General features: G+C 57.3%; 2 protein-coding genes across 7 annotated transcripts in view; both read right to left on the bottom strand.

Moving 5' to 3' along the window:
* Window positions 1–217: 217 nt before the first annotated feature.
* Slc22a7 (solute carrier family 22 (organic anion transporter), member 7) lies at window positions 218–6,154 on the bottom strand. The gene is made up of 10 exons (XM_005389765.2): window positions 5,390–6,154; window positions 4,635–4,738; window positions 4,362–4,516; window positions 4,094–4,262; window positions 3,022–3,145; window positions 2,646–2,755; window positions 2,124–2,338; window positions 1,684–1,792; window positions 860–1,066; window positions 218–521 (listed from the first exon to the last, which is right to left on the bottom strand). Exons 1-10 carry the CDS (start codon window positions 5,780–5,782, stop codon window positions 482–484), a joined length of 1,626 nt encoding a protein of 541 aa, XP_005389822.1. The 5' UTR covers window positions 5,783–6,154; the 3' UTR covers window positions 218–481.
* Window positions 6,155–15,469: 9,315 nt separating this feature from the next.
* The window catches only part of Ttbk1 (tau tubulin kinase 1), a 33,219-nt gene continuing 25,472 nt past the window's right edge, over window positions 15,470–23,216 (bottom strand). For 4 of the 6 annotated variants that reach the window (XM_013517134.1, XM_013517133.1, XM_005389756.2 and 1 more), the window contains 2 exons: window positions 16,647–18,214; window positions 15,470–15,874 (listed from right to left, as the gene is read on the bottom strand). In XM_013517134.1, the coding sequence (XP_013372588.1) occupies window positions 15,484–15,874; window positions 16,647–18,214 (1,959 nt within the window). In that variant the 3' untranslated portion in view covers window positions 15,470–15,483. The remainder of the gene's footprint in view (window positions 15,875–16,646; window positions 18,215–23,216) is intronic. The other 2 variants (XM_013517135.1, XM_005389758.2) reach the window with 1 other exon arrangement.

Raw genomic sequence — 23,216 nt, 5'->3', positions numbered from 1 at the left:
ACTATCTACAAGAAGCACTTTGTTCAGTTGGAGCAAAAAAGATCCTGTGGTGAGGTCAGTTAAGATGCTTCATCATCTCCATTTGGGAGATGAGTGGACTGAGGTCCAGAGGGGAAAAGCAACACATCTACTGTCACACAGGAAATTAGAGGCAAAGCTGAGAACACAGCGCAGAGCCAATTCAATAGCTTCCTATCCAGAGCTGTTCCCAAAGCTCCTCACTGCTGCCCCCACCTAAAAGGCACCTTTATTCACAGAATCCCCCCAGTCCTGAGAGGGGTGCCCAGGATCTCCCACAGACCGTTGTTTCCTGGGAAGTGGTCCTGTTGCTGGCAGCTGAATAGTTAAGGCTAGACAAGCACAGGCAAGTCCAGCCCTAGGCAGAGGGGTTCAGTGCCCCCAGCCCGAGTCGCAGGAGCCTGCCCTTCTGCACTCAGCCCTTGGCGCAGAGCTGCTTGTGGAGGGCTGTGCCCAGCCCTGCTCAGTTCCTCATCTCTTCCTCCTGAACACCGGGCAGGGAACTGGGAAGACGGAAGAAGAGTAATGCAGGGTTAGAGCCTGCTGTCTCGCCTCTCCCCCGCTCCTGGCACACACTGACCCCCACAGTGATGCTCATACACAAACCTGTACACTTGCCTGATGTGCAAGCACGGCTCAGTGCACACACAGCCCTCTCCTGAGCAGCCCCAGGTGTCTGTGTGTGCACGTGTACAGACTCACATTCCCCATGCCTAGGGCCTGCACATGCCTGTGCACACTCACTTGCCCAACGTACACCTGAGCAGGAATTAGGCTGCCAAGCACTGCAGCCATGCACATATGCACGCACACACACACACAGCCAGCCCTGTGCACACACCTTGTTCTCTCCACGTCCTGGATGGTCTCTGGGAGTTGTGCCTGCCTCGTCTCTGGCAGCAGGAGGGCAGTGATGGCAGCCAGCAGAGTGATCCCCCCATAGGCAATGTTGGGCAGTGACAGCCACACTCCATCCAGCAAGGCCGCCAGGGGTGCCAAGGAGCCTCCCAGCCGGCCCACCAGTGAGTTCAGCCCTATCCCTGTCTGCCTGTTCAGAGGGGAGTGGGGAGGCAGCTGCTTCTCACCCTCCTCCTGGCCACGCCTGCCTCACCAGGCTCCCTCTGCCGCCCTCTTCCCAGACAGCTAAGGGAGCCAGGGCTGCCCACCCACCCCCAGGCCAGAAGCCCCCAGGCCAGTGTCACCAGAGTGCCAATCAGGTGCCACCGAGAGAGGAGAAAAGCTAGACAGGATGGGGAGGAGCAGCACAGGACAGCAGCTTGCCCGGACAGTGCCTTGTCAGAGAAGCCCAAGTCTGTACACCGAAACCCAGAAGCTCCGCACCCCGCGCGGCCAACAACCTAAGGGGCACTGGCTTGGGGCCCAGAGAGTCAGTCCCCCAGGCAGCTCTGCCTGGTCAGCGATGAAACGGACAGGGCAGGCAGGATGGGGCTTCCTGGGACTGTTTCATTCCAAAGCGGGCTCAGGGACGTTGTCTGACTTGGTTTAGGGCCACGCAGTACAGAAGATGAAACGCCCGACTTCAAGATTTGGGTTAACCCAGCGGGGATTAGCGCGGTGTTGTGGGTGTGGCGTAAAGAACAGGGAGGGACTAACAAGTTTGAGCCCAAGTCAGTGGCCCGGGACCCTGCTCTCTGGCCCCCTCACCTGAGCACAGTAGGGTACAGCTCTGAAGTGAACAGGAAGGCCGTGGTGAAGGCGGCAGAAGAAAAACCTTTCCCGGTCACTGCCAGGGCGGTGCGCCAGGATTTGGTCTCTGAAGGAAAAGGGTTTCCGGAAAGGGAGGGAGAAGAAAGAAGAGCGCCCAGGAGGGGGCGGAGTCTCTGCAGGGGGCGGTCCGAGGGAGGGGCGGGGCTTGCTCGTAGGAGGCGGGGCCGGGCGGGCGGGGTCGTAGCGAGGCGGAGCCCCTGGTTGGCGGGGGTCCACAGGAGGCAGGGTAGACGGGATCCCGGGTTAAGCGTGGCCGTATGGGCGTGGCTCTTTTTCATAGGGGTGGGGCCACGGTGGGGCAGGGCCCTGGGGGGGCCGGCTGTTTTCTGGGAGGCGGGGCCGTGATGGGGCAGGAGCCCGGTGTGGGCGGGGCTCACCCGAAGGCACCAGCAGTTGCACACCGAAGGTCAGCGCGGTGCCCACCAGCATGCCCACCTGCGTGGGCCGGCGCCCTGCGCAGCGCACCAACAAATAAACCAACAGCTTGGACGGCAGCTCCACCACGGCGAAGAGGAGCTGCGTCTGGTACACGTTCAGCCCGAGCCCCGACAGGTCCAGCGTGAGGCCATAGTAAGAAAAGTTCATCCCGAACCTGGAAGCAGCAGCAGCAGCAGCAGCCCCGCTCAGGGTCCCTTCCCACCCCTTTGTCCTCTCTGCTCAGGGACTGTGAGCTCTGCTGCCTGGACCTCCCGAACCCTCTGAGCCTAGGATGTGCCAGGGCCAGAGGGCCATGATCCCTCTTCACACTGGTTCATTTTACAGTCGCAGAAGGGACTGTCCAGGGCCACGCAGTAAAAAGTGCAGAACCTGAATTTGAACTTCTCTGCGGCCTGCTCCATCTTCTTTCTCCCAGCCAGGGAACCCCTCCTGTCCCCGGTCACCCATGGCTCCCGCCTTACCACACCACAATGCAGCACAGTGAGATGTGTCGCAGCCGGGGGGTGCGAAACAGGTCCAGGTATGAGGGTCTCCGGACCACCCGCTCGGTGGCTGCCACTTTGCTCAGAGTCTGCAGGGGAGGACGGGATGCTGTAGGTCAAAGTTGGTCTCAGCAGGCTCGCGGGGGTTCCCGCTCCTCTCTCGGTCTCTGTGCCTCCCCTCTGCCGTGGTGGTGGTGGTGGAGGGACACAGGAAGCTTTGAGGTTTGTACCAGCCAGGCCAGGCAGGACATTGTAATGTGTTTAGAACTCTGCAGGGGAGACAAGGGCTTTTCCTACCACCTATGGGGCCCACGGAGAGGGGCACAGGACACCGTCCCCCCACACCCCTCCTCACCTCCATGCTCAGGCTATCCTCGCCCACAGGGCGCCCATTGAGCTTGGCACAGCGGAGCAAGTAGCTCTGGGCCTCCCGCACGCGGCCCTGGGTCAGAAGCCAGCGCGCTGACTCAGGTACCCACCTAGGGGACAGCAGGAGACCCTCCAGTCAGAGAATCAGCATCATTAACTAAATCTCCCTCCTGGCCCATCACAGGCTGTCAGCTTCTAGGCAAGCGGTGGCGAACCTTTTAGGGATGAGTGTCCAAACTCCAACTGAAAACCCACTTATTTATTGCAAATACCAGTAAGTGGGTTTTGCAATGAAACCTGAGTACTAAGGTTTTAGTTTAGAATAAATAAGCCATACATTAACATCTTTTGTTGTAAAAGAAAAACATGTGTGCCATAGGTTCGCCACCAGTGCTCTAGGCTTTCCCTCATGCAGTACCCGCCAGCTCATCTGATCCCACGCCCCATGAGCTCTTAGTCTTTTCCTAAGACCCAATGTAAAAGCCGCCTCTTCCCACTTCCTTGCTTAGGCCTGGACGACCCCCCAGCCTCAGGGGTCCCTTCTTTACTCAGCTGAGTTGTCTTACTCTCCAAACTGTAGCTCCCAGTACTGGCCAAACACTTCTCCCCGAGGGCACAAGAGGGACAGACATACTGATGCTCAGAAAGACCATCCAGACCCAGGCCATCTTGGGAGGCATGGGAGGCCACCCTACCTGGCCCGCAGCTCTGCTGCCAGGCTCCCCCCAAGGTTGGCCCTGCTCATCCTATTCCTCCAAGACCAGCCTCGGCCTATGCTCCAGCGCTGCCTTTGTCTCTGTCTCTCTGCCCTTCCTGTCTCTCCCTCTGTCTCTGAATCCACCTTTCAGTCCTGGTCTCTCCCGCTGTCTCACTGGTTCCACCTCTGCCTACGTCCTGTTCTGTTTCTGTGGCTCTTTCAGTGCCTCTCTCTGTCTCTTGGTCACTGGCTCTGTTTCTTTCCCTTCGTCCCTCAGTGTCTGTCTCCCAGTCTTTGTCTCTGATTTGTTCTGTCTTTGGCTTCCTGCATCTCACACTTCCCAGCTGCCTGCATGCCTTACCACATGCTGATGATGCCCGGGACAAAGGGCAGGGTGACAGTCAGCAGAAGCCATCGCCAGTCCCTTATCAGGTACCCAACCAATGCCAGCAGCATGACGCCTCCCGACCAGAACATGGAGCTCAGAACTCCGGCCACCGTGCGGTGCTCCATATCCAGCCACTCCAGCTCTAGGCCCAGGCAGGGCCAGGGAAGACAGTTAGCGGGGCCAGGTGGGCTCTCGAACTGCCCACACTTGCTCCAGCCCTCTGTTCCCCTGTCTGCCTCACCCAGCGACAGCACGATGACGGTGAAGCCAGCCAAAGCCAAGCCGGTGAAGGTGCGGGTGATGGTGAACATGACATAGTTGACCGAGGCCACAGATGCCAGGCCCAGCACCAGGGAGCTCACATAGGCCAGCAGCAGTGGCCATCGCCGCCCAAACCTGTGTGGGGTCATGCAGTATCAGCACCCCATAGAGATGCCAGGACACAGGCCCATCCTCTGCTAATGAAAGTGACCCCCCCCACCTGCTCCTGTATCCACCCCAGGCCTCAATCCACCTGTCAGACAGGTATCCAAAGACCACAGCCCCCACCAGCACACCAACGAAGAATAAGGTAGACGTCGCTTTGTTCAGGCCTCTATGCTCGCACACCAGGTCCCACTGCAAGGACAGACAGGTGGGGTCTCCTGTGGGTAGAAACCCCTCTCACTGACACTAGCCCTGCCTCCCCAGATGCTGGGGCCTTCTCAGAACAACCAGGCCTTTCAGCCACCTCCATGCCCCCTCAACTGCTCACCCCAGTGTCACAAGTAGGAGACTTTCCCTTCCCTAGTCCTGCCGCCTCCCCTTGATGGACACGCAGGACTAGGGGGCAGTTCAGTGGCAGAGCGCTTGCCTAGCATGCACCAGGCCCTGGCTTCCATCCGCAGTGTTGTAAAAACCCAAACCAAATAAAATCCAGATAGATTATGTAAGCTCCACCCTTGGGGCCAGAAAAGAGGAAGGGAGGAGACTGCAGAAACACCCTTCTCAGCTCCCTGTCCCCACCCTGTCTCAGGAGCCACTGTAGCCCTTTCCTTCCTTGATCACCCCAAGGGAATGACAAGAGCAGCCCTCCTGTGGAGAGGCCCCTCATTACAGCCTGTGAACTAAACTCCTTGATACTCTGCTTCATGCTCATGGACCCTTTCTACAGATGGGCCAACTGAGACTCAAGGAGGTAAAGGCAGGACCCTAATGCCCATAGCAACCACCCAAGGCTCTGGCAGGCCAGTCCCACTCACGTGTCCCTCACCCTCTGGGCTCCGGTACCTCTGTAGCAATGGTGGAAGAGAACTCCGAGTTGTCGTACTCCCAGCCCTGGGAACAGGGAACTGTGGAAGTTCGGCCCTCTGGCTCCCCGGGGCTCTGCACCTCTCTCCGCAGTGTGGAGTTGAAGAGAGCCCGGGGGTGGGCAAAGTGAAAGCAGGAACTAAATGTGCCATCAGGCTCCCGGGGCAGGTGGGCCTCCAGCCACAGGTCCCGCTGGCTGATGTTGGCGGGGGTGCCAGGCAGGGCACAGTGGTGGGAGGGCACGGCAGCCAGGAAGACAGGCAGGAAGAAATGCAGGGGCAGCAGTATCCGAGGCAGGGCCATGAGCACCAAGTTCCGCAGCTGGAAGGGCCCGAAGCCACCCACCTGGTCCAGCAGCTCCTCAAAGCCCATGCTGCCTAACCAGGCTATCCCCCTGCAGTACCCAGAATGGCCCAGCCTGCTCACCGCACAGACCCTTGGACTCTGGCGTGGGGGCCAACGGGCTGATGAGCGGAGCCTGCAGCCAGAATCCAGCCCCCGGGGATTGGCCCAGGCCTGGGCCCTCCCTGTCCATCCTTGTCTGCAGGGACCCTGCCACTCTGGCCTCCTGCCTGAGGGGAGGGGCCATCATCCATCCAGAGGCTACCTCTCTGTGACTCTAGCACTTCCCATTGGCTCAGGGACCAAGGGGGGACCTTGAGCCACCACAGTAGGATAGCTGGGTGTGCAGAGCCCTGAGGGTCCCTTAGCAGAGCAGTCCCTGTCCCGGACGCCCTTTGTCCTGTGAAGCTTTAGGTCACCAGTATCTGTTTTTATCCACAGCCAGTCTGGCCCGCGGCCCAGGACTCAGGCCGGATGGCCCAGCCCTTGCTGGGTGAAAGGTTTTTCCACTGAGCCTCGAGGCCTCCTCTAGCCCCAGCCCATTCCCAGAGCAGATGCCCCCAACCCATCACAGTCCTGCCCCAGGAGCCCTCAGCCCCGTGAGCCCTCCTGTGCGCCAGTGCTGTTGCCAGACGTCTCAGGTGCCAAGGGAAGAGGTCCTGCCGGAGCCCCTCAGGGCCCGAAGGCCAGGATTGCTCCATCTCCCGCCCCCGCTCAGTTCCCACTCTTGACCCATAGCAAAAACAGATTTATTGTCGCTGGAGTCTCCGCACACCACGCCAGCAGAACGGGGAGGCTGTCACACTGGTTCCGAGGAGCTCCAGATTTCTAAACAAATGAACTTCCAAAGGTGTCCTTGGAGAAAAGATCTATGCCAAGAAAGAAAAAAAAAAAGTTGAAAACCACTCATTTAATCTAGTTCTTGCTTTGAACAGATAAGGAGCCAAAGGGAGCGCGGGGACCTGCTGGGTCACACGGGGATTGATTGAACAGCAGAAAAAAAAAAAAAAAAGAAAGGAAAAAATTGTAAAAAGGGCTGGGGATTTAGCTCGGTGGCACAGCGCCTGCCTGGCAAACGCGAGGTCATGAGTTCGATTCCCGGTACCAGAAAAAAAAAAAAAAACAAAGAAAGGATTGACCAGCAGAGGTGACAGCAGGACAGGACCCTTAACCCCAGCACAGGGCTCTCGCCTTTGAACTGTAGTGCCGACGACCAACCGGTGCTCTCCCTGTCTGTTCTGGGATCGGGTCCCCAAGAAAGCTGCAGGAGAGGAGTGAGCTTGGGGTCCTGGGTGTGGAGGGCGCCGTGACATGTGTGGGGTGAGGGCAAGAGAAAGCTGGCAGTGGTGAGAGGAGGTGGTAAAAGTCAGAGCAGTCTAGCACAGCCTGTAGCGTACAGAGGAGCCTCAGACTTGTCCCTGCCCTGAGGATGCTCACGGAAGTAAGGATCAGCTCCTGCCCTCCAGCTCCCCAACAAGCCCCTTCCCTCCATCCTCCAAGCCCACTGGCCCCTTGGCAGCGTGCACCTCAGCGTGGTCCCATGGGCCACACAGGGCTCCTTCTCCATCCGGGGATGCCTGTCTCCCCAAAGGCCAGCTTGAGGGGAGCCCCTCCTATCCATCTTCCTCCACCCACGTGTGACCCCTCGTGCTGTTGCTTCCTCCCTCATTCAGTTCTACAAAATCACATTCTTTATTTAAATTATACAAAATACTATAACTCTTAGTGAGGCCAAGCTTGGGCACTGGCTTTGGTTACTGGTTTAGTTTATACAATTAGACTTTCTCCCCTGCTTTAATACCAGACATAGCTGATTATCACACAAGGCCACTTCTCCCTCTTTACATTGGTCCTAGGGCGTGCAGATCTAATCTGCAGCCCCTTTTGGCAGCGAGCAGTGCGGCCCTGAATTAGACCCCCGGTGTCATCTTATTCTCTGATATCCTGTGGAGTGGCGAGTGACAGGTGACAGTGGTGATGTTTGGAGGCTGGAGCTAGACAGACAGATGTGAAGTCTACCCAGAGGGCAGACCACACTGAACGACACAGCGGGTTTGACTGTATTTTAACTCCCGGCCTCCAACCTGGGAACCCAAACCTGAGCTCAGCTTGGAAACCAAGCCATGCATACCTAACTGGATGGGGAGAAGCCTTGCAGACTGCAAACATAACCCCCTAATTCAGACTATCACTAGAATTGCTGGAGGCTTTGGGGGAAGAATAAATTCCTGGGATAAACGGTTTTCTATTTGGGATCGCTTACAATGAGACTTCCTACACTTTAGGCCTCATGGGCCCTTTGCTCCTCTCCCCACTGAGTGATCTTAGAGGACCTCCCCGTCTTAGTTGGGGCTTCAGGTACCCTTGAGCATGGAACCGCTTCCTACACTGGTGAGGGTGGTGCTGGTGCGGTGAAGGTCATGGTGAGGGGGTCGGGGTGGGGGTGATGTGGGATGCGATTTTGATGATGATGGTGTTGGTGCTGGTGGAAGCAGTGGTGTGGAATGTGGTCGTGTGGCGGTAACCATGGTGATATGGTGGTGATGGGGTGGCCGTGGTGGGGACAATAACGATACATAGTTCCCTGAGAGCTAGGCCCTCATTTCTTATTTATCACTGTCACAGAGCCTGGTGATGGTGACAGTGATGGCTTGAAAGATGACATGCTGGTAATGGTGAGGATACAGATGGGGGTGAGTGGTGGAGACGGGGGGATGGTGGTGACTGGCGGGGTGACACACCGTGGCTTTAGTGGTATTCAAAGAGGAGCATGGCTGGGCCTGGTGGTGCACGCCTGTAATCCCAGCACTTGGGAGGCTGAGGCAGGAGGATCATTGCGAGTTTGAGACCAGCCTGGGCTACAAAGTGAACTGAAGTCCAGCCTGAACTGCAGAGGGAGACCCTGTCTCAAAAAAGACTGAAAAAAAAAAAAAGGTAACAAAGAGGAGCATGGAAGACACTCGTGGGAGCTTCAGAAAATGGGCTTTGTCTATCCCTGTCTACCCAAGGCCAGCTTCCTAGTCATGCAGACTCTGCCCATTGACCTTGCACAGTGCCCGGCTCCTGATGCTGAGGACTTAGGAAGGGTGTCCTGGCCCTCCTTGGCCCTTGTCCTGGTCTTCACTCCTGAGTAGCTAAAGGGGAAATCTCAGCAGGCCCCACCCCCACCCATCTTCTTCCCCCAGGGTGCTCTCTAGTAATAAAATCTCCCAATGTCCCTGGCTCTGTCAGTATCTAGACCCTGACTCAGCAATCTTGCTCAGCCCACTAATTCTCTGGGCCCCAGAACTGAGATCCCGTTGTGATCACAGGGAAGAGGGAGAAGGGTGTTTTTGTTTTGTTTTTTTTTTTGTTGTGTTTTGTTGTGATTTGTTGTGTTTTGTGAGAGGGTCTCACCATGCAGTTCAGGCTGGTCTTGAGCTCACTTTGTAGCCCAGGCTGGTCTCGAAGTTGAAATGATCCTCCTGCCTCAGCCTCCCGAGTGCTGGGATTACAGGTGTGCGCCACCACGCTTGGCTCTGAGAAGGGTGTTTTAGGGGAGCGTGGGGAAATGGCGTGTAGGACTGCCCAGGTCCTCGCTGCCGTAGGTTGTCAGGTGGTCCCTGACGATAGCAGAGGTGACTGCCCAGCGGAGCTCAGGCTCTGAGAGGAGAGGACAGGCACGGGTCTCTGCCTCTGCTCGTGCCTTTTCCTCTGCGAAGCTGACCCTGCCAGCCTGGCCTGCTCCCCTCACACTCCCTGCCCCTCCTGATTCACCCCGTGACTCCCACACACCCTCACACCTCTGCACTTCGCCCATCTGCTCCCTTTGTTAGGAAGGTCCTTTCCGCTCCAGGTGTGCAGCTCTGGTCCCTGGAGGGCATCCGCTGGAGCTTCCCCGCCCTGCCCAGTCTGGCCACAAGAGCCACACCTGCGAGCATGCTCGAGGGCATGAGGTGCTCTCACTGAGGCCTGAGCAGGCTTCGGTGTGCCAAAGCCTCTGGCAGTAGTGCAGCTCAGAGAGAGCCTGAAGAGTTAGTTGAATAAATGGTGTATGTGAATGACTTATTAACTGACCACCAAATAATGAATAATCCACAGCATTCTTTCACACTTTTTTTTCTTTTCTTTCATTCATTTAATCTAAAAAAAATTTTAAGAAATAAAATACCATTTTTACCTATTTAATTATTCTGGGGATTTCTGCTAGAATTAGACTTGCAGAAGTAAGTGAATGTGGCCAGGCGTGGTGGTGCACTCCTGTAATCCCAGCATTCAGGAGGCTAGGCAGAAGGATTGTCGAGTTCAAGACCAGCCTGGGCTACAAAGTGAGCTCACGGCCAGCTTGAACTGCACAGCGAGACCTTGTCTCAAAAAGCCAAAAAAAAAAAAAAAAAAAAAAGAAGTAAGTGAATGTTAGAGCCAAGATGTTCATTCTGCCAATGTTTGAATTAGTGAAAGAATGTAATGAAAAATCAATATGGAACTAAATGTTTATGAAACATTTATGCAGTGGAATATTACATGGCCATTAAAAACAAGGATCTTGAGCTGGGTGTGGTGGTGCATGCCTGTAATCCCAGCACTCAGGAGGCTGAGGCAGGAGGATCATTATGAGTTCGAGGCCAGCCTGGGCTACAAAGTGAATTCAAGACCAGCCTGAACTGCATAGTGAGACCCTGTCTCAAAAAGACAAAAAAAATAAAAAATAAAAAATAAAAAGATCCTCACTGCTGCTGATGGATAAATATCCATCACTTGGTACTTGGTATATACATATAAAAGAATACTACTTGACAATAAAAAAAAGATTTGATGTAAGGAGAAGTGCTGTAATATGGAGGTTCTTCAAAAAGGGAGCTCTCACAGAAAGATCACACCACAGGAGTTCCTTTGTACAAAAGGTCCCAAATAGATCTAGAGTCAGAAAGTAGATTAGTGCCCAGCATGGTGGCACATGCTTGTAATTCCAGCACTTGGGAGGCTGAGGCAGGAGGATCACTGCAAGTTTGAGACCAGCCTCGGCTACAAAGTGAGCTCAAGGCCGGCCTGAACTGCATAACAAGACTGTGTCCCAAAAAGACCAAAAAACAAAAAGAAAGAAAAGAAAAAAGAAAGTAGATTAGTGACTGCCCAGGGCTTACAGGGGCTGGGGAAATGGAGATGACTGCTCAAGGGTGGGAAGTTTCTTTCGGGGGTGATGGAAATGCTCTAAAATTGATTGCAGTGATGCTTGCATGACTCTGAATATACTAATAGCCACGGTAGTGCATTTTAAATTGGTGGATTGTGTCGTATGTAAATTGTGTCTAAACAAAGTCACTTTAAAAAGATGAGGACAAGACCAGCCTGGGAACTACACAGTGAGTTCAAGGTCAGCCTGAACTACATAACAAGACCCTGTCTATAAAGTATATATACTTAAAGACATATCCTTGGGCATAAAAATCACATTTCAGAACAGTAGTACAATGTCCTCCCTCTGTTTTTTATTACTGGAAATTGAACTCAGACCTTCCCACTGAGCTATATCCCTCGCTCTTTCTTAAATTTTGAGACAAGTTCTTGCTAAGTTGCTGTGTTGCAGGCTGCAACTCTGCCTCAACCTCCCCAAATCCTGGTATTACAAGCACGCACCTGTATGCATACTCTCTCTGTGTCTTAAGAGACATAAGAAATACACCTATTTTTATTTTTATTCCTAAGAAATATACCTACATAATCTGTACAGGTGGACAGAGAGAGATGGCTATTATTATAAATATGGAAAAGGAGGTCTGTACTGGCCCACAGCACACCATCCAGAAGAACTACCACTGGAAGCTTGCATTTGTAGACAGGAGACTTTCCTGTTTTTTATATGCTTTCAGTATTTGCTACAAGTTTGTCCTGCTTCTGCTACTTTCCACAAGAAGGGAACAACCAATTTGAAGACAACCATATGCAACATAACAACCATTGTTGAAGTCCTACCATCTTGATTAGTGAAACTCTGTATCGTTTTACTGTTTTTTTTTAATAATTATTTTTTATTCTCTGTAATTGTTTGATCAATCTTGCTTTCTTACATCTGGTAATCCGAGCAACTGCGTTGAAGATAACAATACCCAATATAACAGCCATTGTTAATTTCCTATCATCGTGTTTGGAAATTCTGTATCTTTTTATAATTGTTTTTGTGTTGTTTTGTTTTGATTTTCATTGTTATTTTGTTTTCTTTTCTCTTTAAAATAAAGAAAAAAACAAGAAGAAAGGCGAAATCGTGTATGTGATCGTTAGATGAAGGCTTCAGTCAGTGAACTTGGGTTAAAAATGCAAAAGGTACATCACACACCTTCTCCCTTCTGCCCAGCTCCAGGCCCCCAAGGCACCCACCGTTCCCTCAGACCAACGGGCACACCCTGGCTGGCCTCAAGACGGCCTGTAAATGCGTATGGAGAGCGCCACCCGACAGTGTCCCACGCTGGGGTCCCCCCTGTGCGGAAGGCCACGCCCCACAAGGCCACGCCCCACAAGGCCACGCCCCACAAGGCCACACCCCCCTCTGGCCATCCAAGTAATGGACAGGTGGCTTTCCCAGCTGTTCCATCTGTTATCCAGATGATCAGGTGTGTGAGAGAGAGAGAGGGAGGGAGGGAGAGAGGGAAGGAAGGAGAGAGGAAGAGAGAGAGAGAAAAAGAGAGAGAGAAAAAGAGAGAGAGAGAAAGAGAGAAGAAAGAGGCAGGAAGAGAGATCCAAAGAAAAAAGGGGAAAAAGCTCAGTGCATATTTCCATACATTATAAAATACCCTAAAAGGATCTACAGCAGCACCCCATAATCACAGACGTTAATGTTTCCACTGGAAAGATCTATAACAAGTGAAATCCATAAAGATTATAAATGGCCTTGTAAATTTTGACACCAAATGACCTTGTACCATCCTGATGAGGAAGCTCCTCGCTTCCAGGGAGTTTTGGCTTCAGGTTTGCACGTGCAGCTTTGGGCAGCAAAGCGGAGAGTGCCGGGACGAGGCGCTGTGCTCGCGTGTGACTTTGCCCGTGTCCGTGTGAGTCCACAGACACGCAGACCGACGCGAGTACTTCCTGCCCTCTTCCCTCAGCGGAAGTAACCAGGAGGCTGAGCCAGCAGCAGCTTCGCTGTTGGGTGGACGGCAGGACGGTGTCCTTGGGCCTGTGCGGCCCTGAGCAGGTTACCTGCATGGGTCCTAGGACGATGCTCCTCAATTCCAGGGAGTCCCTGCCCATTTGCCCTCCACACCCTGACCCCTGGGAATGGGTTTTGCCCCACCCCTTCCCCAGGGAAGAAGAGTCCAGGCCAACAGCGAGAAAGGTCCACAGGCTTTTTAATGGTGTGATGGCTACTTCCCTTCCGAGATCGATCTAATCATGACAGCGGCTTCCAGGGTGCTGGGAGGGGGCAGGCGCAGGGTGGGCAGAGGCCATGCAGTGACTGGGAGGGCCGGGGGTTACATTCTGTTTGGCGTGTAAACATTCTTCGGTAGCTTCCCGAGGGGCGGGGGAGGGCGATTCCTGTCCCTCCACCCCATACCCATGGGGCTGGTCCCCAGAGCTGAGAAGACTGAGCAAACCAGGCCCCTGCGAGGAGCTGGGAAGGGGAGCCCTGTGCCTGGCACCCCCTTTGCATGTGATGCAGCTGGGGAGGGGAAGTGTGTTCTGGAGTGAGCACGCCCTGCATCTGAGCCAGTGACATGGGCGGCCACGGTGGGCAAGTGCTGGGGGAGATGGGGGACAGAAGCTGGGGACACTCAGGATCTGGAAACTCAAGAAGAAAGAGGCTGCAGCTGGCCGGGCTGGGAAGTGCGGCTTCCTCTGCCCTGGGTCCCTCCTGGGAGAGGAGCAGACTCGGGCCGGGCCCCCTCTGCTGGCCCTCTTCCCTGTCCCCCTCACCTGGTGACATTTGACACTCAGAAGCCTGAGATCAGCTGGGAGCCCCAAGAGATCTGGAATCCCCAGGGCAGACTGGGGTTTGCGTCTCTGCCAGCCCCTCAGTGGGTGAAGCCCTTCTTCCCAACTCCAAAGCAGGGTGTTGCTGGTCCTCGGGCAGAGGCGAGGCTGGGGCCCTACATTCACGGTTTGGTTGGTGGCAAGGAGCAGGCCCAGGGCCGGGCACCAGGGGTTAGGCTCTGGTCCCCACTGGGCACAAGCGAGCTGATTGTCATTCAGAGAAGCTCTGGGTGGGAGGGCATGGCCCCTGCTCCCCTCTGCTGGGCCCAGAGGGCAGCACGGGCCCTGGGGACCTTGGTGGACAGGAGGGCTGGGTCCAAAGAGGTTTCCTGAGTGTTCTGGGAGCTCCTGCATTCACATGGGGTGGATCTTGAAGGCCATCCACCCTGCTGCCCTCCCATGGGCTGGTCTGCACAGAAGCTGCCCCCATGGATGGGAGCAGCCTCCCAGGCTTGCTGAGCCCTTGAGGGAGTTGGGCGGGCACAGCCAGACTGCTCCTGGACCGGCTTCCTCAAGGGCATCCTTCTGGGTGTTGGTAATGGATGTGGCCAGATGGCTGGGGCACGCGAGGCCTCTCTTCCTCTTCCCCTGGACACCTTGGCCTGCTCTCTGTGGCTCCAGGTGGGACACGGGAGCCAGGCTGGGTTGGCGGTCCCTTCGTTCGATCGCGTGCTGCTTGCCCCAGATGCCGGCAGTCAAGGCTCAGGATGAGATGGGGTGAGCTCTGCAGGAGTCAGGACCCAGGACCCAGGAGGCGGCTCGGGTCCCCCAGGGCAATGGGAGCCAAGCTGCAGGGGAGCTAGGGGGGTGGCATGGGCTGGGGGACCCATCACACAAACAGTCTAGAATTTGGAAGGGCCTTTCTGCCTCCAGGGGCCAGTGGGCTGCTGGTCCTGCTCCTTCTGCCCCCACAGCTGGGGGGATATGAAGGGTGACCCAGCCAGAACTGGGTCCTGGACTCAGCAGAGTTGACAATAGCCAGCCTCTCTCCACCTGCACAGAACCCCAGGGAGGGGGGAGTTGGCCAAAACCCTGCAGACAGGACTGAGGTTAGACGGCAGGAAGCAATTCCTGATCGTAGGGATCCTGAAGGCTGCATCAGGGGCCAGGGAGGGAGAGGAACCTTTTGAAAGCCTCTCCCATGGGGAATCACTTGCCAAGGAAGGCAGTCCACACTCCTCCCACAGTGACTGCAAGGCGCCACCCAAATTTAGGAGGCAAGAGAGTCCCCCCACCACATCACCTCCTACTATCTCCCACCAGTATGACCAGGATGGAGCTGACTCGGAGCACGTGGGAGCTGTCCCTTCACACCTGAGTAGGCTGGTGGCCCCTGAGTCCCATCTCTCCAACTGCAGCCTGGCGGCTGAGTGATCATCCCGGGTACCGGGGCTCCCAGGAGACCATGGTGAGGCTGCAATTTGAGGCTGCTTCTCTGAAAAGGGGGTAGAGGTGTCAGGAAGGGAAGCGGGGAGGAGGGCAAGGCGCCGCAGGAAATGTAAGCACAGGGCCCTGGGGGGCAGAGAGCTGCTGAGGTCTGAAGGGGGTGGGGTGTCCCCAAAAGTGGAGTTCCGGAGACAACTGGCTGAGCCTTCCAAGGGGCAGAGGAGCCAGGTCAGGGAGGCGCGGAGAGAGGAAGGACGGGTGACCCCTCCCGCGCGGTCCTGATGGATGCAGGTGGGTGCGCGCACGGGGCGCATAAGGCTGTGCTGGGCGCGTTCCGGGGTGGCCGGCTGCGGGTGGGGGGCCGGGCGAGGGTAGGGGGCTGCAGAGAGCCGCGAGCGTCATTATCTGGTCCCTGCCTGGCCCTCCGAAGCCCCCGCCCGGCCTTTGGCTGTTGCACGCTGAGTCTGGAGTTTCCCTCTGGGTCCTTTCTTGGGGCCCCCCGGGAAGGGGCTGCCACTCTCAGGCTGTGTTCGGACCTGAAGGACACCCCGAGCTGGGGGCACCCCGGCCCGGGCCTGGTGCGAGGGGGACGAGCTTTCTTTGCGGGACAGGGACTGGCTCCGGGGGGACACGCTGGGGTGGCGTGCGGTGGAGGCGGGGTGGCCAGGGCTGCGGGGCACGGGGGGCCTGGCGGTTGGGGTTCTCCCTGGGCCAGCGCTGCGGCTGGGGGGCTGCCTGGGGCGGGGGTCAGCAACAGTGGCCGATCCGGGGGGCTTCTGCAGCTGGAGCCTGCTTGAGGTGTAGGCGCGAGAGAGAAGAGGTAGGCGAGAGAAAAGAGGGCAGAGAAACAAAAAAGGAGAGACATTTTCAGAATCCTCTTGGAGTCCCAAAGCCCTACATCCCCAGAGCTGGATGAGAGAGACACAGGTGGGTAAACTGAGGCCTGATCTTCCAGGGTGGCACCTCTAAGGGCCATGTACACCCAGGCTGCAGCCAGAAGAGCTTTCTTAGGGGGACCCTGTTTCATCTTTAAAATCCTCACAGATTTTGCACTGGAATCCATAATGTGTGTGTATGTGTGTTGTGTGTATATGCATGTGCATACGTGTGTGCATGTGTGTATATGCATGTGTGTGCTTCGTTTCTCCATGCTAGCGATGGCACCCAGAGCCTCCCACATGCTAAGCAAGTGTTGAACCCCTGAGTAACACCCCAGCCAGTACGGTTAGATTAATATGAAAGAATGTGTTTTCCTATTCATGCAAGCTCTGGGTTTTATTCCTTGGCTTCAAAGGCCTCACATCACCCTGGAGATGGAACCCTATTGATCCCCATCAACGTTTCCCAATCCTGGCCTCCCTGGCACCCCTCCCGCCAGGCTCCATTGGGCCCAGAGACAGGGATGACACTTAAGTCAACAACAGCTGGCAGATGGCAGATGGGAGAATGGACGAGGGTCCCTCCCAAATCTTCCCAGCCCCTGAGCCTGGCTCTGGGAGTCCCCACTTGGGGAGGCCTTCTGCAGTCACCCTCTGCCCACCCTGGAGCTGGCAGGGCTTCTCACCTGCTGGTGACGGTGGTGTCAGGTGCTGGGGCTGTGCTGAGGGGTCTGCCTGGAAGCTGCTGGGTGGTGGCGGGCGTGGGCACGAGGGTGCTGATGGGGCGGGGAATCCGGCTGCGGGTGACAGCTGCCTGCCCAGCTTTCCTTGGCAAGGCAGCTGCGGCGGGCTCAGAGGCTGGTGTGTCTTCCTCCGAGCCTGTGCCTGAGAGCGTCTCCGAGGCCCGGCGCTGCTCCTCGCTGGAGGACGATGAGGCCCCCGAGGCCAGCCGCAGGAGCAGGCGACCTTGCCTCTTCTCCATCACCAGCCTAGCCAGGTCCTGCTGCGGCCGGGCCCTCTTGCTCCAGCGCTCTTTGGCTGACAGCGAGCCCGAGGGCTCTGAGCCCGTGTCCTCCTCTGACAACAGCACGGGGATGCGGCTCCGGGGCCGAGGGCCTGGCCTAGGTTGGCGGCTGGGGGAGACAGTGACTGCTTTCTCAGGGCCTGGCTCCAGGGACTCTGGGACTGGCCCACCGGTAAGGGCCGGGCCATTGGGCAGTGAGTCTGTGGCCATCTCCAAGGGAGTATCCCCGGGGGGCCTAGCCAGGGCACAGCTCTCCACCCTGGCCCCATCCAGCCCCAACAGGCCTGCGCCGTTCTCCAAGGGCACCCGGATGCCCTCCTCTGTGGTGCCCCCATCTGAGGGCACCTCCAGACCCAGCTCCTCGGGCCTCGAGGCTTGTCCTCCGGAAGACATGATGTTGAGGTGAGACTTCTCAGCAATGTGCACAAAGGTCCTCTCGACTTTGGTGAAGGGTGAGGAGGTGACTGCCACACCTCCCGCCCCTGTGGTCACTGCCCCAGCCCCAGGTCCTACCCTGGGCCCGGTGGGCTTGGGCTCAGACTTGAGGACAGAGGACAGCGTGCCCGGCTCCGACACATCCAGCTGGCTGCCAGTGGGCTGGGGCCGCTCGTGCTGAGGCGTGAGGGCAGCCAGGGTGCCCAGGTCGGGGTCAGGTGCCAATTCGGCAGTGACAGGCGACTTCTTCATGTCACCAGGGGAGACCAGCACCAGCGTTTTGGAGCCCTCCTCAGGCTCCAGGTCGCCATCGGCCATGGAGGCCCGGCCCCTGGACTCCTTCTGATCATCGGCCAGCAGCGTGGATGGGGCGCCCTCCTGGCTCCGGTCGGTGCTCCTGTCACTGCCCTCACTGCTGGAGCCACTGTGCGGCCCCAGCACCTCCCCCAAAGCCACTGCTTCTTCCTCCTCCTCCTCCTCCTCTTCCTCTTCTTCCTCCTCTTCCTCCTCTTCCTCCTCCTCCTCTTCTTCCTCCTCTTCCTCCTCCTCCTCCCGTTCTTCTTCTTCCGCCTTCTCCTCTTCCTCGTTCCCATTAGCCTGAGGCTGGACAGGAGCTGGCGGGCCCTGGGGGGCGGCGAGCAGCGCGTGCGAGAAGCCCACCCTCCGGACCCTGTGCAGCAGCCGTGCGCACTCCCGGTAATCAGAGAGATCTCTCTTGAAGTCCTGGTAGGGCAGGCTCAGAGGCACAGCTCGAGAGAGGCCGTTCACCTCGAATGGGGGCGCCACCGAGAACACCTGCAGGAGGCACACACAGGGACCCGCTGAGGTCACCCCCTCCCGGGCCCAAGGAGACTGCACCCTGGGCACTGAGTTTATTTCACACAATGCTGTCCCCAGCCTAGACCGGTCCCTGGTAAATCTCTAAAGAATGACTGAGTCCCCGCTCCAGGTCCCCTGAGGTCCCAGCCCCAGCCCTGGCGGTTTTTCTATCTCCTGCCACTCCATGACCTTGTTCCACCCCTCACCGTGCCCATCCGGAACCCCAGAGCATCGATAGCAAATGAAAGTCAGAAGGCACCACAGCCACTGACTGTTTAGGTCCACCTTCCCTGTAGAGATGTGGGAACCAGCCCAGAGGGGGGCAGCCAGGTCTGTGTCCCTCCCGAGGTGGCCCGTTCTCTCCACCCCTCTGCAGCCAGATATCTGGCTGTCAAGGGCCTCCAGCACCTGTGTGACACCAGGGTGAATTTAGAGCTGTCCTCTGTCACCCAAAAGTTACCCCTGGGCCTCCGGCATACCAGCCCTCTTTCCTGTTGCCCCAGACGGGCCCGCGAGGGAGACTGGCACTAAGGTTTTCTCCCTTGAAGCCTCATGCTTCCTGTTTTTTTTAGACTCTTGTCACATTCTTCCTTCCAAGCTGGACAGCCCTGACCACGTTATCAGGACCTGCTGCGTCTCCACCACCTTCTTGGTCCCTAGGCTGCTCTACTCTACCCAATCCCCAAACATCGCTCAGCACCCACAATGCACTGGGGCCTCAGGTGGGGCAGACTGACCTGGCTTTATCCCTCAGGGACTGAGTGTCCACTGCTTCTTAGCTTCTCTCAACAACTGTGTCTCTGTCTTCCTGAACTAGCACAACACAGCCCATCCAGACCCGTAGCTCCAGGACGGTCTCACGGCTCTAACAAGACGCACCCTCATTTCACCCAGACACACCCTCATTTCACCATCTCCGCATCTACGCCCCCAGGCCCATGGCACAACTTTGTCCTGCCGGGGTCCCTAGCTGCCAGCCTGCTTTCTCCATCCTTGTCACCACTGTCCCAGTGATGCCCCTGAAGGCCAGATCTGACTCCAGGTCCCCGGGGTCCTCCGGAAGCGATTACCATCCTGGATCAGCCCATGGGCAGCCCCCACTGCCACGGCTCCCACCTTCTGCTCTAGCCCCTCTCACTGGAGCACCCACCGTCTCCTACCTTGGGTCCCAGCTATTCTGAGGCTGCCAGCCCTTCCCAGATGCATTTGGCATCTCTCCCCTGCCTGGGGATCCCCACCACTCTCTCTGTTCCCTGATAAATTCCTAGTCTTCTGCCAATAGCTTGTCTCTGGCAAAGCCTTTTTATCCACTCCCCAAGCCAACTTCATGGCTTTCTCCTTTCTACTCGTTTTCCTGCATTCTGTAAACAAGGCCCCTGGAGGGTTTTTCCAATCATTCATTCATGCATGCACATATTCAAGTGGTCCTTGAAAATCTGCTATCCCCCCCCCAAAAAAAAAGAAAAGAAAAAGAAAATCTGCTGTCCCTTGCTCTTGTCCCTCCCTCAGGGCCCAGACTCTGAGGGCTAGTGTTGAACAAGGCAGGCACAGCCCTTCTTCTGGGAGCCTGTCATCTCCACATCCAGGGCAGAAACAGGAATGGCACACTCGCACGGCCCGGGACTCTAAGTGAGGTCATATAAGCAAAGGGCCTGCGGGAAGCTCCTTCCCCGCCACCTGCTACCCTGGCTCTGCTCACGCCGGCCTGGGGATCACTGCCTTCTCTCTGCCTCAGAAAGCTGGGACCTGCAAGGGCAGGACTGGAAAAGGGTCCACAGCCACTGGCTGAGGCTTTAGGTAGCAGCACAGAGGCTAGTGGAGACTGAGGCAGGAATCTCCAGGCCAAGCACCTGCTGAGGGTGTGACTTGCCCCCACCCAACCGCCACCACCTTCGCCATCATGCATCTCTACAAGAACTTGACAGGGGTGCCAGACAGCGCCCAGCACAGCCAAATGAGCTCTGTCCCGACCACACGCCGGCTGCAAGGCCCAGCAATCGTTTTCTCTCTCCACGCCGCTCACTGGTTCTCATCCATCCATTCATTCATTTAGCAAACATTAATGACAGACTGTGCCAGGCTGCTTTTGCCAAGTGCAGGTACCAGTGCCGAGGCCAGAGCAAGGGGCAGCAGCAGAGGCAGCCGCTGTGAGCTCCTGGGTGAGCAGGGGCGAGGGGGAGGTGACAGGACTGAGCGCCAGAGCCAGGCAGACAGACGCAGCTCTCTGATCACCTTCTTCTATCCCACCCAGCAAGCGTGTCCTCTGACACCCCAGGTCACCCGCTGTCTCAGACATCTAGGACATTTCTGTTAGAAGTACCCTTTCCCTGCCATCAAGCCAGGCCCTGGGTCTCTCTGGAAAGCCCCCACCCAGAGCAGGGGGACCCCCCAAGTTGCCCACATTGGCTGAGCACAGAGGAAACTCGCCCTCCATCTCTGCTCCTCCCATCGGACGGGAGGAGTGAGAGCTGGAGCTTCATCACTCCTCAGATCGCAGGGAGATCTGGAGGGAAGCATCGCCCCTGGCTTGCAGGAAAATCAGGAAGATGACAGCCAGATCAGCTCAGGACCCGGAACTCACTCTAGCCCAAGCTCCCAAGGTGAAGGGGGGCCTGGGAGGCTTCTGTCGCCTCCTTCGGCAGCCACCCCTCCCCCATGCCCACTCCCCAGCCTCAAGAGAGAGATGTGGGCTGAGGAGCCTCCTTGGCCACCACTGCCACCTTCCCAGAGTCCTCCTCGCCACACTTGCTCTCCCTCCCCACATCTCTGCCACCCTGGGGGCCCTCCTTCCACTCTACCTGCCACCCAGCCCCGAGGGCACCCTCGCCAGGGAGGAGAAGGTGGGGATGCGGCTGCTTGTGTGTTGTGGGTCCACACAGACGCCACACACTCTACCTATGGATCAGGGTCTCAATCTACCCTGGCTGTGTGTGTGTGTGTGTGTGTGTGTGTGTGTGTGTGTTGGTTACACAATGCAGCTGGCCCTCCTGTCCCCACGATTGCTTTGGGCCCAGAGGGGACAGCAGGTGCGTTCTTTTGCAGTACGCTGAGGCTGGCATGGGAGACTCAGAGGGACAGCTCCTCTGCAATCCGCAAATCTCTGCAATCCTCTGAGTGTCTCACACCTTCCTCTGCCTAGATGCGCCTTCTACCCAAATCTGCCACCACAGTCCCTAGGCCCCGCGACCTCCACAGAGGCAAGAGAGGAGCAGGAACAGCCAGAGTGAGCCCAGGCCTTCTGCATCCGGCCTTTCTGCTGAACTCGACAGACAGCCTGACCCCCGACAGAGCCCGGCACCCCTACTAGGAAGGGGTTCCCTGGCATGTTGGCAATGCAAAGACCAGGGACCAGAGACTCTGGAAAGGAAAGGCAGCAGGGGAGGGTGACTGAGGTCCAACTGGGAAGGGGACCCACCCCGAGCCCCTGCCCCCAGCCCAGCCCAGCCCAGGCCACCTGGGGGAGGGGGAAAGAAAGCAGGCAGAGGCGCAGGTTCCTGGAAGGCGTCTTTAATCAGGATTTGGTAGTACACAAGCTCTCCGGATTGTCTGCAGGAACATACAGGGACTGAAAAGGCACAAGATCCCTCGCACAGCGCGCTGCTGGCGGGCGCCTTCCCACCCTGCGGCCGTGTGCGGTGGGTGCGTGTCCGTGTCCCACCCCGTGGGCGCCGCGCGTGTGCGTGTCGGTTTCAAGTGTTGGATTTTTGTACAGTACTCGCATCTAGGGGCGGGGGGCTCAGTGCATGCTTTTCTACCGGCCCGGGGCCCCCCAACGCTGTTATGTACGCTAAGGAGGACGCACCCCGGAGAGAAAGAGGACGGAAAACAAAAATCAGCGTCCTGTCTTCGTGTATCGAGCTTCTCATGCATGCTCGGGCTGGCCGGGGCAGGGTAGTGCAAGCGTATAATACAGTTATTGCAGTACAAAATGGGGGGTCACCCGGAAAAGGACTTAGCATGGGTGGGGGGCAGGCTCAGGAATAAACCAGCCGGGACCGTGACCCTGGGAGGGGGGGTCCCCTCAACACCCCCTTCCCCCTCACTCCTCTCCAACCTGGGGCAGGAGAGGACACCCCGGTCCCTGGGGGGAGGGAGCCCAGCCCCCCTCCTCACCCAACGCTGTCACCCTAGGGCCCGCCCCTGCCCCCCAAGCCCTTCTGCCTGGGGTGGGGGTTACAGAGCAAGTGCAAAGGAAGCAGATGTTGGTCCCTGAGTTTTATTTTTTGGGTGGGTGTGGGGGAAGCGCTGGAAGTGGGGACACATTTGGGGTCCCCCAGGACTTGTAGTGGTGGATCGGATGGGGCAGGGGCTCAGACCTGGGTGTGGGCAAAAAGTGGAGGAGGGTCAGGTAGCTGTGAGAGATCTGGACTCCAAGCTTTGCTCCCCGCAACTCCGGGCTCTTTGGCATCCAATTTCAAGGCCAATTATGGAGAGAGGGGGGCAGCCCTGTGGACATCGAGGTAACCGGGATGGGGTGAGGCAACAGGCCCCTGCACCCCAGCCCTGGAAGCACTCAGGGGTACCCCCCCTCCCCACCCCCACCCCATCCCTGCCCAGGGCCAGGGACCCAGCAGGCAGAAAAGCAAACAGGACCTAGCATGAAAGGGGAAGGAGAAATAGCAGCAGGTGGCCCAGGGGCAGAGCAGCCAGCCAGAAAGATGGGGTACATTCATGGTGCAACGGCTGAAGGGGGTGGAGGTGACAGTCCTGAGGGCTAGGGGGGCCGGGGAGCAGAAACAGGTGGCCTTTGGGGTGGGTATTACAGTTAGGACCCTGTGTCTTGGGTGCTGCAGTCAGCTGTCCCAAGTGGGCCAAGAGTGTGTGAGGCTGCAGAGCGTGCGTGTACCCACGTGTGCAGGTTAGGGGTGTTGGGGCGACACCACAGCCCACCCTCCAGCCTGTGTGAGGGTGGGGGCAGGGCTGGGAAGAGTCCCACAGTCCTTGGGGAGGGGTCACAGGCCCAGGGCTCTCTGGGGCT

The sequence above is a fragment of the Chinchilla lanigera genome, unplaced genomic scaffold (genome assembly GCF_000276665.1).
Source record: "Chinchilla lanigera isolate Chin_1 unplaced genomic scaffold, ChiLan1.0 scaffold00036, whole genome shotgun sequence".
NCBI lineage: Eukaryota > Metazoa > Chordata > Mammalia > Rodentia > Chinchillidae > Chinchilla > Chinchilla lanigera.
Note: the sequence above shows the minus strand (reverse complement) of the source record. Positions and strands in the feature narration are given on the sequence as shown.